The 20,420-nt window shown below is 41.3% G+C and overlaps 1 protein-coding gene across 3 annotated transcripts in view; it reads left to right on the top strand.

Moving 5' to 3' along the window:
- The window catches only part of LOC140745362 (aminopeptidase N), a 42,068-nt gene that overhangs the window by 4,438 nt on the left and 17,210 nt on the right, over window positions 1–20,420 (top strand). For 2 of the 3 annotated variants that reach the window (XM_073077181.1, XM_073077163.1), the window contains exon 2: window positions 10,260–10,426. In XM_073077181.1, coding sequence (XP_072933282.1) covers window positions 10,265–10,426 — 162 coding nt within the window. In that variant the 5' untranslated portion in view covers window positions 10,260–10,264. Of the gene's footprint in view, window positions 1–3,544; window positions 3,658–10,259; window positions 10,427–20,420 lie in introns of those variants that run through there. The other variant, XM_073077171.1, reaches the window with a different exon arrangement.

The following is a 20,420-nucleotide window of genomic DNA, read 5'->3' as shown; positions in this document are numbered from 1 at the left end:
TCGCCAAGTACTTTATGTAACTATGTATGTATTCATACCTCTGTCCTGACTCATACCTATATGGAGATATATAAATATGTAAAAATGCATAAAATCGACGTCTGTTTGTAATTATAGTCAATTACCATTTTGGAGGCCTAAACTCCCTTAACACCATTATGGAAAAATTTTAATCAGATTTAATATATAGGGTGGCGCAAAATTAATCACCCTATTTTGTTTTTGAATAACTTTTGTACTGAATAAAAAAAGTGATTTTGACTAATAGAGCACTTTACCAGGACCTGTAACCTTTTTTGCCTATTCGAAAATATGATATCTGTCAAGTGTCTTCCACAACGTTGGTGGAAGACACTTGACAGATATCATATTTTCTAATTAGCAAAAAAAAACTACAGGTCCTGGTCACGATTTCTATTACTCAAAATGACTTTTTTATTTAGGTCAAAAGTTATTTAAAAACAGAATAGAGTGATTAATTTTGCGCCAACCTGTACAATTTTTAGTATTTAACAATTTTATCTGAATATACCGTCTAATATAAAACACGTATCTATATATCTCGTTGGTTAAGGATTGAACCCAGAACCCTTTGCGTGTCAGGTAATCGCTTCTCCACGGGGGACGTAATAATTTATAAGACCCGTTAAAACTGGCGGGTGCTCGCGTGGCTGTATTGAAATATACTGCCGAAAATACTACCTCTTCCTTTTTTGAATTCATTAGAAGTAGTAGGGGTTATGAGTATTATTCGCTGCGCGCGCATTCGATGGGTTTTTAAACGCTTGGATGATAGCATCTTATTATCAACGAGCTTTTGCCCGCGGCTTCGCTCGCGTTACGAAGTAATATTTTCATCCCTTATTTTATCCCCTTGGGGGTAGAATTGTTCAAAATCCTTTCTTAGCAGATGCCTACGTCATAACATCTACCTACATGCCAAATTTCAGCCCGATCCGTCCAGTGGTTTGGGCTGTGCGTTGATAGATCACACATGATCACACATCACCTTTGAGTTATATATATTTAGATATTCGTCAATAAAGCTATACGATTTTTGTTGAACCAAGGTTTCATAATTTCTAGTAGGCAGAAATTGTCGAACGTCGAGGCAAAACATTGGAACAGGGTGGAATTTGATAGAGATTGCGGATAAGACACGTCGTATCCGCGGCAATTTTAGCGGACAATTTATAAATAAAAATATACTTAGCGATAATTAAAAACAATATTTTTCTCGGATAGTACGAGAAGTGTAAAGTTTAATTGGCTACTGTATCTAATTTATTGTTGTGAGCATGTACGATAAAATAATTTGGTTTAATAAAAATGTAATCTAAAATCTTTATACATAAAATCAAAAAAATTTTATATTTCATGAACCAGTTTTAATATAAACTTTAAGATTTTATTATATTTTCAATAAAATAAAAAAATATATATATAACTAGTGGTGTCCGCGGCTTCGCCCGTCCGTTTCATCAAAATCAGTCCAGTCGTTTAGGAGGAGTTCAGTGACATACACGCGCACATAAGAAATATATATATAAAGATGGCACACGCCATGACAAATCCTATTATAAAATAAATACGTAGGTATGTGTATTTCTCGTACACGTACGAGAGAGTGATGTCACTTAGGATAACAATTCTTATTGAAACATGTAATACTACTAACTACATCTTACTTACGTCAGCAGAATGCGGACTTGACCCTCGAAATTATTTAATACGATTTAAAACGGTCAAGGGTCTCAGCGAAATTACAATTCGTTGAGTACTGATAAATATTTAGTTCAATCAACGTTGGTTTATTATTTTTCTAGTAAACTATTAAACATAAGTTTTCTTTGATGCAAATAGAAAAAAATGATTCTTGTCTCAAACTATCCGTTAATGAATTTGACTCTGCACTCAAAAACAGCATAATTGAAAGTGCTATACAACAGAATGTGCTACAAAGACGTCCTTGCATCGGACCACTTTTTAATAATGATTCTGTAATAAAGTTATGAATAAGTACAAAACTAGAGATAAAATGTGTTATGTAATTTAATAGTTGAACCCCCGATGCAATCAGTAGGGTGTTAAAGGTTTAATTATATTTATGTGTCGTCATTAAAATACGTACAACCGAATAGAGAACCTTCTTTCGAAGTTAGTTAATAAAATCATTTTGTCTTTGTTTTTAGGGTTCCGTACCTAAAGAGTAAAAACAGAACCCTCAAACTAAGCGTCCACTGTCTGTCTGTCCGTCAGTCACAGGGGGCCTACCACCATGATAGTTCAGGAAAGTTTTATTTCATTATTGCATCAACATTATTTTGTTTCGTACCACGACCTCCTTAAAACATTCCGTAAAATATTCCGTCATACGCAGTTGAAAAAACTAAAGCGCTTATTCATTTTTGGCTTATCCATAGCATAAAACCAACTGAAATAGTCATATTTTGTTTAAAAAGTTAAATTTCCTGCAAAAAAAAATGAATACTTTCGACCGACATAATACAAAACTGCTTATTTTAATGTTATAAAAACAATCTTACTTTAACGAGATCGTGGTACGAAATTTTAATGTATGATTAACATAATGTTGTCTTAAGAGATGGTGGTAACCCCCCAGGGCTCTTATCTCCTGAACCGTAATAGACATTTGAAATTTTCAAACATTTTATGACGAGAAGATAATATTACGCTTTGCTATGTCTAGACATATAATTAAATATGACCTCCTAGGGGCGGATAAAACATAATCATTAAGATATAATAAGATATAACAAGAAACTTGTGTAATGACACTTTCCTCAACATTAGCCAGCAAGTTTATTTCTCATTCCTAAACAATTTTCTTTACATAGTGCTAAATGTGTCAATGATCGAGTTAACCTACTTAGGAAAATTGATTTTATCTTCTAGGTAAAACGGTCATGTGACTTCTAATAACATACTGCTAGTCACCGAGGTTTTTTAAGGAAAAACTTGTCTTTAAAAAAACAAGCGTTTATTTCAATTATATATTAGAACGGATGCTATTCCACTACAAAGCAGTGATAGCCAAGTGGTAACACGGCCTCTTGATCGAATGGTCCTAGTTTCAAATCCTAGGCACGCAACTCTGATTTTTGAAAGTAATTCGACGATCCTTAAACGGCAAAGGACAACATCGCGAGGAACCTCAGAAATCTTAAAAAAACGTTCACAAAGGTATGTGATTTTATAAATACGCACTTGGCCAGCGCAATGGACTATGGCCTAACCCCTCTTACGTTAAGAGGAAAAGCTTAGCAGTGGGATACGAGTAGTAATGAGTTCACGACGATGTATGACATGGACAGACAGCGAAGCCTTAGAAATAGGGTCCCATTTTAACCCTTTAGAACCCTAAAAAGTATGCTTATTATTAACATAATTAATATTTTCATTTTTCTGATATATTTACATAAATTAATATTTAGTTTAGCTTTAACCGTATTTTATTTATTTCGTTTTATATTTAATACATATTAAAATCATTTATATAATCTATGTATATTTCTGATATTGACTTTGACAGACAACCAACCTGATTAAAAGTTGTTATTTATAATTGCATATTTATTGCCGAAAAAACATGAACAAAGTAAAATCAAGGTTATATATTGCAAGATTATTTGAGTGGTAAGAATAGTTTGTTATTCCTCGTTACTCAGACCTATTTCTGCCTAAAAACAGCCGTGTTATGCGCTGCTATGTTCCGATTTGAAGGGGGGTAAGGCCCGTTAGACAGACATACTTATCCGAGTCGTTCCAGCTTAGTCCTCAGTGGTTGCAACGCATCTGTGGTCTACCTCAGGTAGGACTCTTTATCTTATCTGGGGTTGATTACAGATGTTCATGGGTCGTAGTAGTCACTTACCATGAGGTGGACTCCATGTTCGTTGGCTACTATATGCAAAAAAAATCACGGGTACTCCGACCGCTGCGGCTAACCGCTAGAAGCTTAATGGCTAAAAATAAACAGTTTAACATTGGAAATGATTACGAAACCTTTGACTATAACTATTTATGATGGCATTGAAAATGTAAGAAATAATCGTATGTAATCGTTCTTTGTGTAATTCCACAAGTAAAATTGCATTTAAGTAGACACATTACACCTGTTATTTGTGTGAATAGCTATTATTATAATAAGCATTGTGTCCTGCGTTTAAATAGCTGATGAAAGAAAGAAAGAAAGAAAGAAACATTTATTCGGATAATTGCAACACAAATGAGATACTATAATAGAGAGAGACAAAAAAAAATAAGATGGTTATAAGTTAATAAATTTCGAGTTTACAATAAAACAAAAATCCAACTGCCTAATTCAGATTTTTATAACATAGAAGTAGCAGACGTACAGGCTATCTACCTGATGGTAAGTGGCTACTGCCGCCCATGGACATCAGTAATCAACTCCAGATATGATTAGATATTCCTACCTAATATCGGCCACAGATGCGCCGCTACCCCAAAGGACTAAGCTGGAACGACTCGGAAAAGTACGTCCCCCTTACCACACCCTTTAACCCAGAACACAGCAGACTTGAACACTACTGTTATGAGGTAGAAATAGGTGTGGCGGTGGTGCCGCCGGACTCGACCCAGAAGGGCTTATACCACACTCGAAAAGATCAGAAGAAGGCTGTGTGTTCAAAATTTAAATCACGTTGGGGTGACACTTTGGCAAAGGGAGATCTACCGCAGAGCTAGGTGATTCCTATGATGCCTAGGGATATGTTCCGACAGTCTCACTGTCTCAGTTCGGAGCTTGTATTTATGCAAGATTTTGAGAAAACTTCGATAGCGTGATTCAGAAGCGCTATCTCTTGATAAGTAGCGGGAGGCCGCCACAATATTTTTAAATAAATACTTTTTTAATAATTCTCTACATACTACTTACTTTTGGAATTAATTTGAGATTAAATATATCGTTAAATATTGCACGCATAAAACCCTTTGTGAGCGGATCCGGCTCGTACTTGACCGATTTTGTTTATTAAGTAATCAGAATAGCGTTGAAATAAAAAAAATCAATTAAGTAAAGAATTGATCAAATATTCATGGATTTCGTTACACGTCTGATTGAATCACTTAATCTTTCTTACTGATATCGTTTACGCTGTTTAAGTGCGTTTTATGTTCATATTAAATTAGTCTTTTCCAGCTATATAAAAAATAATTGGCCAAGTGCAAGTTTAAAACACCTGGAGGGTTCCGTACCACCAATTTTAGATTTGTTTTTTCTTTTGCTTCTCTTTTCATATTGGTGGTATATTGTGTTGATATTAATAATTAATTATATTTTAATTCGTGATATTAGATTTTTAATAGCGTAATTATGATAATACTGCTTCTACAGCTATGTTACTCGCTTTCTGTATTTGCATGCTGTCTTCACCTATAATTGTAATGACACTTACCTCTTTTCTCTGTATTTATGATTGTTGCTTTTATTTGGTGTACATTATGTTGGTGATCATGAATAAATAAATAAATAAATATAGTAATACCTCGGACTTACACGTTCGGTGATAACTGAGTCGAATTCGCGTAAGTCGGTGTATGCATGTAGGTACATAACATCGTATGGTATGTTTCGAATGTGTTGACTTCGCGCAACAAATACAAATGTTTACATGAATAATTGTAGGGTTAGTAAGCTTATTTTTTATAATCGGGAATTGCGGGACACTCAAACCATAGGAGAATCGACGAGATTTGAAAATCGCGTAACTCCGAATTCGCGTAAGTCGGGGTAGCGTAAGTCGGGGTATTGTACCATTTAAGTACGTGCATTAAAAAATGGACCGTTTACCTATTACGGTTTAATAGATAAAGCGAAAAGCGTTAAATTTCAAGTATCTACTCGTATCTATTACGGTTTAGGAGATAGAGCCCTGTGACACATGGACAGAACGGAGTCTTAGTAATACGGTTCCGTTTTTACCCTTTGGGTACTGAACCCTAAACACCCATATTTTTTTTAGAGAGATCTCAGGCTTGTGAAGTTTCCTTATCAAGGTTTCCTTCGCTGTTATAGCAAATTCTAATTTATTTTTAATACACCCATAACTTTTAACAATCAAAGATTTTTGCTTGGGATTCAAATCTTGTACCCCTCGACTATGAAGCCGAATTTAGGTACCTCACAGCTTAGTTTACTTAAACTTATACTAAACGAGCTTTTGCCCGCGGCTTCGCTCGCGTTACGAAGTAATATTTTCATCCCCTATTTTATCCCCTTGAGGGCAGAATTGATCAAAATCTTTTCTTAGCGGATGCCTACGTCATAACATCTACCTGCATGGCAAAATTTAAGCCCGATCCGTCCAGTGGTTTTGGCTGAGGGCTGATAGATCACTATTTGAGTCAGTCACCTTTGAGTTATATATATTTAGATCACTGATAACGATGTTTAGGTAGAATGTATTTTTGATAATTCATAGCCTAATAGTATTAGTAGGGATAAAAACAGATCTCAATTCGATAGAGAAACGATTACGAAGGCCAAGCTCCAGTGACCCAGGTAATAATGCTTTATTATTAGAAAAAACGTGCCAGGCCAGTCCAGTAGGGCACCGGCGGTGTGTGGCTGTTTAGGCTAACTACACACTGAGAGGTCACGGAGCTTCTCTACCTTCACTGACTATTGTTCGTGCATAGTAGCATGGTGCGTTTGACATTATAGCTGTTATGTTGCAAAACTTAAAAACGCTTTCTAGGGCTTTTTACACTCATAAGAATTTCATGGGTTCCATAATTCGATAATTGTGGGTGGTACGAACACAAAAAAGATAAATACGCATACATCCTGACTAAGAACAGATATCTGAATTAATCATATAGATATATCTGTCTGGCTCGAGATCGAACCAGGAACACTTTGCGCGTCAGACTGGTTTGGTGACCGCTCCGCTACGCGGGTCGTCAAGATTGTCGCTTTAAGCGGTTAGGTAGCAGTAGTTCTAGGTGGTAGAACAAATGTGGCTCTATCGGGAGAGGTACTTACACCTATATCTAACTTGAAGTAGTTTCAGTGTTTTAGTGGAATGGTGTGAATGCCCCCTCCCTATCTTAGTCGTCAGGAGTAGAAACGCACCTGTGCCCGACCTCAAGTAGGACTCGTATATTATCTGTGATTGATTACAGATGTCCTAGGACGGCAGTAATCACTTTCCATTAGGTGGACTGCATGCTCATGTTACGTATATATTATAAAAGAAGGAGATATATTTATCTTTATTTTAACATTAAAATGTCATGCTCATAAAAGCTTATGCTCAAGTCATCCGCAAATACTTATCCTGGCGCCACTGTCGTTTACCCGCATCTGGTGCAGTCAGCCTAATGCACTTGATCTAGATTTCACGTCATGTATACGCTAGTTTTCCTTGTTACGTCATTTAGCGCACTTAAATGTTAGTATTTGCATAACAGGTTCATGCTAAGTATGCATCGAAGACTATGATTTATAGAAATAGATAAAATATATTGAGACAGGTTTTTTGTCGTCTTTTCCTCTTGTGTTGCAAATTTTTTTGGAATCATATTTTGATTAAAATTATGGTACCCGAGGCCGCGAGAGTGACGCCAGGTTATGTGATACTTTAACCGCAGTAAAACTCCCCCGGTGGCCGTCCTCGGCGTTTGGTGAAGAACTCCGGGATCTCAACGGAACACAGCCGGAGTCTTTCTAACGCGATGCCCTTCTATCGGGCTCACATCTTCTGGTGATTACAGCGATATGCGTCCACACAAACAGCTGTCCTTCCCGGGGTCGCTTCCTGGACGGTTTGAGCTCTCACTCTTGGCGCCTGCAACTCCTGTAGCCTTTTAGTCGCCTCTTACGACAGACAGATGCCCTGCCGTAAACCTAGTCTGGTCCTGAGACTACAGGGACAAAATACCTAATATCTTGCCTACATAAAATTGAAAATTATTCACATATGTTAATGAAATAAATAATGCCTCAATCTATTCCTGCTTTAAGTTGATTTCTTTATGAAATAGGTTTATCAAACGAACACACAGTCCACCTGATTGCAGGAGATCAATGCCACAGATGGACATTCAAAGGGTTGAAATCCCATTGAACATTTAGCAATCCCTTTGACTGAATTTAGCTTTGACTGGATCTAGGTCGGATTTAGCTAGAACGTCTCGTGCAAATGTAACTGTCCTACTCATTGGTCGTACTACAGCCTTCAATCGCAGAGCTTCGCAATGCTTTTACATATATGGGGCGCCGATGGTTCCTTCTGGTTCTAACCTCAACGTGTTAAAAATTTGATTGAAACGTGTTAAAAAATTGTTTGAAATAAGATTTAAACACCTAATTTTCTGTGATACCGACTTCAACATCTGATTGATTAGGGCGTCTTAAAATCGCAAATGGACATGGTAACCACGGCTCAAATTCTTCCCGATATTTATGAAATTTCACTTTAGATTTTGCAGAGATAGGTATCCCTTTGTCCCTATAGTACCGGGACCAGAATAGGGCTACGGGATCCCCTGCCTGTCGTAAGAGGCGACTAAAAGGGGCTTCCGGAGTTGCAGGCGGCAAGAGTGGGAGCTCAAACCGTCCAGCAAGTGACCCCGGGAAGGACAGCGGTTTGTGTGGTCTCATATCGCTGTAATCACCAGGGGATGTGAGAGGAGCGTAAATTGCTCCCCCCAGGGCAGAGCCCGATAGAAGGGCATCACGTTTGTGTTACGTTGGAGATCCCGGAGTTCTCCACCAAACGCTGAGGACGGCCACCGGGGGGGTTTTAGTGCGGTAAAAATCCCACATAACCCGGCGTCACTCCCATGGCGTCGGGTACCTTTTAAAGGTTTCCCCCTCGTCAACAAAAAAATAAAGGTATCCCGTGACATACAGTTAAAAAAACTGATATTCCTATATAAAATCAATTATGTACTTGTATTTAGCGTTTAAAAAGAGCATTACCCAAATGATGTCTCGTCTCCGTAGCTACTTCACATATTTGTAGCATTCAGGTCATAATTATAGTAATGAGTATGCACTAATTTATGATCTCCTAAATACCTACCATTTATCTAAGTTACCTTGTACAAGTGAAGCATAAATGTGTTAATATGCAGTACACATGCTGGCAATTATGCGAATATATGCCATAACCGTATGCGGGGCAATTTCAATAATTATTTATGTATTTACTTATATATGTAGTAATTATTTGTAGTGTTATTGATTATTGGAAACTATGTCGTTATCTACATGATGAATATTACAATAGGGTATAAGAACTAGAGATGCGCCGAATACTCGTTTGGTATTCGGTATTCGGCGTATTCGGCATCTTTTTTGCTATTTGTATTCGTCCGAATTATTCGGTTTTGGTGCCGAATATATTCGGTTCGATTATTTCTGTTTTCTTGTGTACACGACTTGGTACTGGACTAAAACACAATACTTCTTATGTAAGATTTACGTTATATTACAAGTCAAACTCAAATCCTATGAAGAATGTGTTGAATAAAGCTAATAAAATAAAGCGATTAAACTTTAAATTAACATTTACTTTGATACCTCAAGTCAACACATTTATTACTTAATCTATAGTGAGTAATAGTTAGTATAGTCAACACATAATTGACAAACTGATAATAAAGAAATGGTTAATCGAATAATTCGGCCGAATATTCAGTTCGGTAAACGTTAAACCGAATATTATTCGGTATTCGGTTATTCGGTGAAACCTATTCGGCGCATCTCTCATAAGAACTATGTAATAAAATTCTTACATTGACTCATAGACATCTTAAACCCAATAATGCTTTGAAGTAAACAATCGACGATATTTTCTAATTTTTTTATAGTTTCGTTGACACAGATATGGGTACTTTACCCATAGTGGTTCGACTCCGGCGGCACCATCGCTACATCTATTTCTGCATAACAACAGCAGAGTTAAGCGCTTCTGTTCTGGTTTGAAAGGTGTGGTAAGGGAGACATACTTTTCCGAGGCGTTCTAGCTTAGTCCTCAGAGATAGCAGCTTCTGTGGCCGACCTCGAATTGTAATCTAATCCTATCTGGGGTTCATTACAGATGGGCGGCAGTAGACATTTACCATCACGTGTACTGCATGCTAGTCTGCTAATCCTATATTATAAAAAGCCCCGTGTCATAGCGCTCCGGGAATAACTTAGAAAGATGTGATAACACATTTCCACCAATTCCAAGAAAGTGTTCACGAATCATTCTTCTTTCCAGATACCATGCAGTGGTGGTGGTCACTGTGGTCGCTGGCGCTGGTGAGCCAGCTGTCAGCGGAGTACCTGCTACCCGGCGACATCGCCCCACTGCACTACGACATCAAGTACACCTTCGATGTCGACCCTAACACCAACTTCAGCTTCTACGGCATTGCTGATATCCTGGTAAGTAATAACAACCCTTAGATTACAAATCAATTGTCACTTGTTTAAACGTTGAAGGAGAAATCTTAAAAAAAAAAAAAATATGTGAAGTCTGCCAATTCGCACTTCACCAACGCGGAGAATATGGCCTAATCCTTCTCACCCTGAGAGCAGACCCGTGCCCAGCAGTGGGACAGTCATGGGTTGATGATGAATTAACAGTCCATTAGTGCCCCACTGCTGGGTACGGGTTTCTTCTAAGAATAAGAATAGAATTAGGCCATAGGCCACCGCGCTGGCCAAAAGCGAATGGGTAGACTTCACATACCCTTGTGATCTTTTTTTAGTTCTATCAGATATACAGGCTTTCCCTCACGTTAAAGCAAATGATCTTTAATTATTACCTGCTTATCACTGCTGCGCGTGCGTGTTTGATATTACTTATACGTTATTGTTTGCTTTAATCGTGAAGGAAAAAGCAACATCGTAAGGAAACCTACAAACCTGAGAGTTCTTCAAAAGGAAAATGGTCTCAGAGGTTTGTGAAGTCTACCAATTTGCACATGACCGACGCAGTTGACTAGGCGTAAAACCCTTTCACTCTGGGAGGAGACCCTTGTGTAGCATCTAATGGGTTGACGATATAATTTAGTTATTTATTCAGATTATTTGTGCCGTGTGGCTCCGGCGGCGAATAGACCACCCCATGCCTGCCCGTGGGTGTCGTAGAAGCCGACTAAGGGCATCTACCGGGTAGATGGGCAGCAGCGTCTACTCGGGCATTTAACATCTTACTGCGACGGTCCCACTGGTAGCTGGGTCTGACACCGCCTGGCGTAATTCCCAAAGGTGTCCCGCTTGGTGGTAAGGTCTCTTCGTGGGATCTGCCTGGCTAGCTACCACCCTCAGGCCGGAGTCTACCGCTAATAACGACTCTTCGTGTTTCGGTAGTGCGCCTGGGAGCCAGTTCATCCCTTTATCCCCCCTTCCCATCCTCTTGTGGTGCTTCCGACGGCGTACCTCTCGGGTCCGGTAGGTCTCTTTAAGCGTCGTTGCTCCTGGGGGCGTGGTGTATTGGCGCGGGGGCCAGGGAGACCCGGTGAAACGGTTGTCCGCTGGCCGCCCGCCGGTTAGTTGGGGACCCGAACCCGGGTAACACCGTCAACCTCTGGCCCGGGAGGCTGTCCCGCCAACCGGCGAAAAATCCCGTGGCACGATTACCCTGCCGGAGTAAGAGACCGGAGTGGAGCCGGGTAGTCGTGCACGGGGGGGACCGGGGGCCCTTCCGTCCCCCGCGCCAGCATCCCACATTACCTCTGTGAACACGCCGCTACGAGACCCGCACTTTGTCCCGTGAGGCGGCGACGGAGCACCGCAAATCCTTTCTAATTCCTACGCTCTTCAAAAACCACCATGAAACGGCAGCTAAAAAGGAAAAAGTTATGCACAGCGGCGACCTCCTCCACACTTACTGTGGACATGTGCAACATCAGGGGGCTCCATTCCAATCTGGATGCCGTCCATCACCACCTTGAGACGGCAAAGCCGGCTTTCCTCTTTTTGACGGAGACGCAGATATCGCCCTCGGGCGATACCTCGTATTTAGATTACCCGGCTATAGTTTAGAACATGCCTTTAGGCGTCGAGCCGGGGTATGTGTGTATGTTCGGGGCGATATCTGCTGCCGCCGTCTCAGCTGCCTTGAAGACAAGGACCTATCTCTGTTGTGGGTGCGCGTAGATATTGGGGGGCAAACCCGCGTCTACGTGTGCCTATATAGGTCCTATAGCGGAGATGAAGAGACAACTCGATTATTCGAGCACGTCCAGTGGGCGACTGACAGAATGCTGCAGCAGTGTCCTTCGGCGGAGTTGGTGATTCTGGGTGACTTTAATGGCCACCACATTGAGTGGCTGGGCTCCCGAACCACTGACTTTGCCGGAAGAACTGCGTATGAGTTCTCCTTGGCATATGGGCTCTCCCAGGTCGTACCCGGTCATACTAGGGTACCTGATATAGAGACCCATACTGCGTCTTTGCTAGATCTTCTGCTGACCAACCGTCCCGAGGACTACCAAGTGATGGTCAAGGCTCCCCTTGGATCTTCTGACCATTGCTTGGTAAGTTCTTCTGTGCCCTTGTCGCGTCCCACGGGGGCTCGACCTCCGGGGAAGCGACAAGTTTGGCACTACAGGTCAGCAGATTGGGACGCGTTCCGGGAATTCCTGGCCTCGTACCCGTGGAGGCAGCTGTGCTTCGTCTCGGGTGATCCTAGCACGTGCGCTGACTCTGTAGCCGACGTAATACGGCAGGGTATGGAATGCTTCATTCCAAACTCTGTCGTGTCCGTCGGTGGACGGAGTCAGCCCTGGTTTGATGGGTCTTGCGCTAAGGCATCACGTCATAAGCAAGAGGCCTACCAAGCCTGGGCGTCAGCGCACGCATGCAAGGATCCGAAGACCTCCGAGCTACGAACCGCCCTTAACGCTACCTCCCGATCAGCAAAGAAGCATATGGCCAAGGCGAAGTCTAGGCACGTTGGCAGAATTGGCGAGCGATTACTTGGTTACCCCTCCGGGAGTCGAGCCTTTTGGTCGCTAGCCAAAGCTGTTGAAGGTAATTTCTGTCGCTCCTCACTACCGCCCCTGCGGAAATCAGATGATTCTCTGGCCCATACGGCAAAGGGAAAAGCCGATCTTCTGGGCACTCTCTTTGCCTCAAACTCGACTCTCGATGACATGGGGGCCACACCGCCGACCATCCCGCGGTGTGAGAGTTCTATGCCTAATATACGCTTTACGCAGAAAGCTGTCAGGCGAGCTCTATTGTCCCTTGATGTCAAGAAGTCGAGTGGGCCGGATGAAATCCCCGCGGTGGTGCTGAAAACGTGTGCTCCCGAATTGACTCCCATCTTAACGCGCTTATTCTCGCTTTCCTATACCACAGGACAAGTACCGTCTTCGTGGAAGGTAGCCCTCGTTCACCCGATTCCCAAAAAGGGTGACCGCAGTGACCCGGCTAATTACAGGCCTATAGCAATCACCTCCCTGCTCTCAAAGGTTATGGAGCGTGTTGTTAATACCCAGCTCCTGAGGTACCTCGAGGATCACCGGCTGATCAGCGATCACCAATACGGTTTCCGCAAGGGCCGTTCAGCTGGTGATCTTTTGGTGTATCTCACACACCGATGGGCGCAAGCCATTGAGAGTAATGGTGAGGCTTTGGCAGTTAGCCTAGACATCGCTAAGGCCTTTGACCGGGTCTGGCACAGGGCCCTTCTCGCGAAGCTTCCATCTTACGGTCTTCCCGAGAGGCTGTGCACATGGGTGTCTGAGTTTCTGTCTGAGCGGCAAATCAAAGTCGTAGTAGACGGGTACTGCTCAGACACGAAGCATGTTAACGCTGGCGTGCCCCAGGGCTCTGTCCTCTCTCCCACGCTATTCATTCTGCATATCAATGACATGTTGCAAAAAACTAGCAGCATTCATTGCTATGCAGATGATAGTACGGGAGATGCTGTGTATACAGGCCGTGCAAACACCTCTCGGACTCTCGTGGAGGAAAGCAGAATCCGACTTGTGTCTGAAATCGAAGACTCTCTGGAGCAGGTCTCGACATGGGGTCGACTTAACCTTGTTGAGTTTAACCCCACGAAGACACAAGTCTGCGCGTTTACCGCTAAAAAACCCCATTCGTCATAGCGCCACGGTTCCAAGGTATTCCACTCACCATTGATAAAAGTGTGGGGATCCTGGGAGTTGACATATCGTGTGACGTGCAGTTCCGGTGTCATTTGGACGTTAAGGCCAAGTTGGCATCAAGAAAGCTGGGCGTCCTGAACAGAGCGAAGCAGTACTTCACTGCGGGGCAACTCCTTCTGTTGTATAAGGCTCAAGTGAGACCTCACATGGAGTACTGCTCCCATCTCTGGGCAGGGGCGCCCCAATACCAACTTAACCCACTTGACTCCGTGCAAAAACGCGCGATGCGAATCGTCAACTACCCCAGGACCTCCGATCGGTTAGAACCTTTAAGCTTGCGGAGGGACATAGGTTCCCTCTGTGTGTTCTACCGGCTTTACAATGGTGAGTGCTCCGAGGAACTATTTGACCTGATGCCTACGTCACCATTCCTCCATCGCACCACTCGCCGAAGGATGAAGTTCCATCCACACCAACTGGACCCGTGGCGGTCCTCCACAGTTCGGTTTGCACGGACATTCTTGCCACGAACGTGCAAGATGTGGAATGAACTTCCTCCTGAGGTATGACATGGGGCTCTTCAAAAAAGGTGCAAAAAGAGCTCTCCTTCAAAGCCGGCGATGCATTGGCGACTCCTCTGGTGTTGCAAATGTTCATAGGCGACGTTGACTACTTTCCATCAGGTAGCACGTCTGCTTTATCGTTAGGCTCAAACATATAAAAAAAAATAAATAGTACATTACAATACGAGGACGAAAAATTTTTTTCTGACAAGTGTGAGTTTGCAGGCCGAGCCGCAGGCGAGGACTGCAATCACACGAGTCAGAAAAACATTTTTCGTCCGCGTGTTGTATAAAATTTTATATTACGGGGTCGGAAATGGGGGTTTTGCGCACGCGAAGCGTGCGTAAAACGTCAATTTACGCACGCCGTGATATAAAAAAATTTAAAACTCAGTCCCTTTACGTCCAATGTATGAAAAAAATTGTTAAATAAATAGATGCTCTTATGAGTTTGTAGGTACTTACTGAATAGATTAACCAACATACTTTTACATCACATCTTGCAACTTCTCAGAGGTACTGCTTTGCCAGACTTGCATTTTTAAAACCTCTAATTCAACTTACTTTGTTAGTTTGTATGTATGTGAGAGTCGAATTTTGCAACAAAAACTTTAAACTCCTACAGATTGAGATAAATTTTTGCATACACATTTGGTTTTGATGACAACGCGTGATTTTTTTAGTGACGTCATTCTAAATCTAATATGGCATACACGCATACCAATAGTGGACCAATTATTTTTTGATTACCTACTCATATTAAGGGGAAGCACCTTTTCATATGAAAGGGGTTTTTAAGAAAATCGAAATAGTTTAAAAGCTGTTTGGTCTGAAGTAGCTCCAGCTCCACATGTATCATAAGGTTAAGTTTGCCATTGTAAAAAAAACATTGATTAAAGCTGTGTATTGTGGTGTTTCTTTCGCAACTTCTTCTCCATAGCGAAACACCTAGTGAAGTGGTGGTAGTTGTAATGATATTCAAAAAGTGCTCTGGAAAGAACCTATTTTGAATAAAGAAAAATGATTTTGAATTTTTTTGGTATTCTATTTTATGATAACACGTATCAATCACGATACAAATCACATCACGTGCTTTTCAAAATGAGCAATATCCCTGTGAATAGAGGCCGCTAACCTGTTTTATATGCATCACTCGTATGTATATATCGTATGTATACAACATATGACGTACTTATGTCCACGACGAAGGTTTTCCTCTTTACCTATCATACTTTATATATTTTATTAAGGTGTGTTAGGTTAACATTGTATTAAGGGAAAGACAGTAAAATTTTTAATCGCGACGCAGATTTTTTTTTATCCTGCATCATACTGAAATCGGTTAACTCCCCCCGCTCCGTTCTTAAGACAGTCTATAAAAAAAATAGTCCCTTTTCGTGTTATAAATATTAGAACATCCTGTTATATAATATTTTTAAAGTGGTAGAACCCTTTGTGGTTCGACTCCGGCGGCACCACCGCCACACCTATTTCTGCCTCATAACAGTAGCGTTAAGAGCTGCTGTGTTCAAGTTTGCAGGGTGTGGTAAGTGAGATATACTTTTCCGAAGCGTTCCAGCTTAGTCCTCAGGGGTAGCGGCGCATCTGTGGCCGACCTCAGGTAGGAATATCTAATCCTATCTGGTGTTGATTACAGATGTCCATGGGCGACAGTAGCCACTTACCATCAGGTGGACTGCATGCTCCTCTGCTACTCCCATATAATCAAAACAAAACATTTCTTACGAAAAGAAACCCTAAATATAGTATGTACATCTCATTAAAAATCCTTTCGATATTGTCCTGATTCACTAGTCGTTTTATTAAGTAGCAAGTCACTATGTTTACGAAATTGTAACAGGTTAAGCAATTGATCTTAACAGGTAAAGGGTATCACCGTCACACTTATTTTTAGTCTGCAGTTCCGCGCTTCGGTGGAAGGTTGTGGATGCAGACTGAATTACATATGAGCCGACCATCTTTGTTAGAAGTGGCAATGCATCTATGCAGGGCCGGATTTAGAGGTCTAGAGGCCTTGGGGTAACAAAGGAGTGGAGGCCCCCTGGCCCCAAATTATTTTCCGAATAAAATGAACAATTTCTTCAGTTGAGTTTTTTTTCAGGTTTTCAATAAATATTTTATTGTAAAACGCAGGAAAGATTCTTCTAGTATTCATGTTTGTACAAAGTACTGTAGATAAAGGTAAAACAGCGAAAAAAAATATCAAAGGAAAAGATATATATTTTTTTTACTAGTCGGTATTAAAAAAAAATCCGACGTCTCTATTGTGGAGGCCCTTCTTTTGTGGAGGCAACGGGGCTGCCGATCCGGTTGCCCTCCCTTAAATCCGGCCCTGCATCTATGATCGGGAGAACAGTCTAATAGAACGTCTGTTTTATATGGTAGCCCCATACAGCTTCCCCACATGTCCATGGTCGGTAGTGATCATTTAGCCTCAGGTCGACAGCTACGACGATCGACTTCAATCATAAGATATATCTTGGTCATCCTCAGGCATTTAGCTTATCCTTCAAAAATGAACATAGCATACGCCTTAGCACAGTTTACGTCTCATAAAAACAGAAATAGGTGTGGCGATGGTGACGTCACAAATCCACAAAGAAGTCTATACAACATTAAAAAAATATATTAATAAAAAAGCGATTTCAAATTTGGCATGATGTAACCATTTCTGTTACATCATCTTTAACTATTGTCAGTATATAATGTTACCCACTATTTTATATGTGTTTTTGACCATGGTCGGCCCTTGAATAAATGCAACAAATTGCGATTGCGATGGCCAAGTGCGATCCGAACCACCCACACGGAGCGTTCCGTACCACCAAATTTTTATTTATTTTTAGTATTTGTTGATAATGGCCCGTGTAATACAAACTTTTTTTTATAATATAAGAGTAGCAGACGAGCATGCAGTCCACCTGATGGTAAGTGGCTACTGCCGCCCATGGACATCTGTAATCAACGCCAGATAGGATTAGATATTCCTACCTGAGGTCGGCCACAGATGCCCCGCTACCCCTGAAGACTAAGCTGGAACGCCTCGAAAAAGTCTGTCTCCCTTACCACACCCTTCAAACCGGAACACAGCAGCGCCTAACACTGCTGTTTAATTAGGTAGAAATAGGTGTGGCGGTGATGCCGCCGGAGTGAACCACGAAGGGTTCTACCACCTTCAAGTAAACTGTGTCAAAATTGTGGTTCAATATTTATATAATATTGGATAGTCTTGTGACCGATGTACAAATGGGCAGACGGATAGACGGACGGACGGACAGCGGAGGCTTATTAATAAGGGTCCGTTTTTTCCCCACGATACCCTAAAAAGCAGTCTAAAATTTATTTGTGATGATGTAACCCTTACTGTATCCTATAATCATTACCCGTTTATTGTTACCCATTATTTTATTGTCCTTAACCATGGCCGTTCATTATGAATGCAAAGCCAACTTTCATGTTTCCTTGTTTATTTCGACATCTGAGGTTGTAAGGTGGCCTTTCCCGTATTGAGAAATAGTGGTATTTGTAGGATGTCTATCATACCTATTTTATAAATGACAGAGAGATTCTCGTATTCGAGTCCTGTGTAAAAAATGGCATGACTTTCTAAAGTAATAAATAGACCGAGTTTAAACTTTCATGAATTGTTTTGGGGTGAATGGTTTTTGATTTTTAGGTGTTTTAGTAAATGGGTACTTTGATTAATATTAAATCAACGCAGTACTTGTATAGACGACCATCGTAGCGTAGTGTTGTAGGCTGTTATATATTAATTAAAGTTTGTAAAAGGCGTGTTAGGGCTCGAACACAAAACTGCGATGCGACGCGATGCGAATTCGCAACGCAGAAAATTGCGATGCGAATTGCTGCGATGCGATATCGTGCGGCGTAGCGTCTCTTAGGGTGACCAACAACAACAACCACTGTGCGATGCGAATCAATTCGCAAGTTCTTGCGATGCGTCGAGGGAGCTCGCAGATTTTTGCGATGCGACGTCGCATCGCAGTTTTGTGTACGAACCCTTACTTAGTTGAAGTCTAACACTAGTACTAACTTATACAATACTAGTTTTTGACCGCGGCTTCGCCCGCGTTAATAAATATAACATACTAACATACATAAAACTGAAAATTCGTACCTTCAACTTTGCTAAAGATCATCACTTGATCAAATGCATAGTTTACGATTCAATCCTTACTGATAGCGATAAAAATAATCGATGTTTTGGGTCCAAAAGATCGATTCTCCGATTAATCGATCTTAGATCGCCATCCCTAGTTCCCGTGGGAATTCCGGGATAAAAACTATCTAATGTCCTTTCTCGGGTCTCAGACTATCTTTGTACAAAATTTCGTTAAAATCGGTTCCGTGGTTTAGACGTGAAGAAGAGACAACCAGACAGACAGACAGACAGAGTTACTTTCGGATTTATAATATTAGTAAGTACACGGCTTAGCTCCACACCACAGGTAGTCCTTAGGCATGATCAACTTCAGACAGAACCCCTGTATACGGAGTTGTTTACAAATGTCCACAGGCGGCAGTGGCTTCTACCATCAGGTGGACTGCATGTTCGTTTGTAACTTCTGCTTATTAATTGGTATATTTAGCTGTTTACCGGTATATTATAAGAGATCAAGTAAATTACTCAATTAAATAGATCGAAAAATACTTAATCGATTATAGATTTAGCAGTTCAATTAAAATACTATTTTTTAATATACCATTCGTCTCGGCGTGTTAGTGTATAATAACCATGGGGCGTCACCATGGGGCACGTGTATCACATAAAATGTACAGCTCTTGCATTTCGGTGGTAGAGTGTGTCAGAGGCTGACTGAGACAACCACCTTAGCCCTTAGTACCAACGCGTCTGTCAGCGGCGACAGGTAGCCCCCTTTTTTTTTTGTTTACGAGGGGGAAACCTTCAAAAGGTAACCGGTGTCGTGGCAGCGACACAGGGTTATGTGGGATTCTTACCGCACTAAAACCCCCCCGGTGGCCGTCCTCAGCGTTGCCAAGACGACTCCGGGATCTCCTACGGAACGCAACCGAAGTCCTCTGAACGCATTGCCCCTTCGGACACCGCCTAGGTCAGCTTCTATCCATCAACCATCAAGTCACCTTGATGATAACCTTATCCCTTAGGAGTAGCAAAGCATATGTAAGCGGCATCAGAACCCCTGTTTTAAATCGAGTTGATTAGGTATTTGAGCCCATTTACTATCAAGTGTATGTTCGTTATACCGATTCTTAAATCTCATACTAAAATACGATTTCTTTCATTTCTCTCATCGTTCGACTTTGCTGTGTTATGGTTCTAGGGACTTTTCGTAACCATTCATAGATAAGTATAGATATCTCACCGCCTTGTATTTGATGGTAGTCTGTCAGCCATTTACTAGCTGTGAAAAATAATAGCGGTGTAATTTACGCGGAACAATGCCGACATGCGCAGTTAAGTGGTGCCAAAACACGAAATAGAATAAAGTGCGGAGAAATATCGTTTCATTCGTAAATGATCTAAAAACCACATCTTTTAAAAATTTTCAAACACGAAAAAGATGACAGTGACAATTTCAATTGTCAAAACTGGTTATATTTTCTTGTTAGGAGTGAGTAATCTTTACTAATCTATGCAACCATTATATTGTGCATGTACCTACTCGTATTTCGCTTTATCCTCCTAACATCGTTCTTGGCACAGGCGGTTATTTCCCGCCGTATTTC

This window comes from Epargyreus clarus, unplaced genomic scaffold (genome assembly GCF_041222505.1).
Source record: "Epargyreus clarus isolate Ecla_fem2 unplaced genomic scaffold, WU_Ecla_fem_2.2 ptg000002l, whole genome shotgun sequence".
Lineage (NCBI taxonomy): Eukaryota > Metazoa > Arthropoda > Insecta > Lepidoptera > Hesperiidae > Epargyreus > Epargyreus clarus.
The sequence above is the reverse complement of the archived record's forward strand: the minus strand, read 5'-3'. Positions and strand labels throughout refer to the sequence as shown.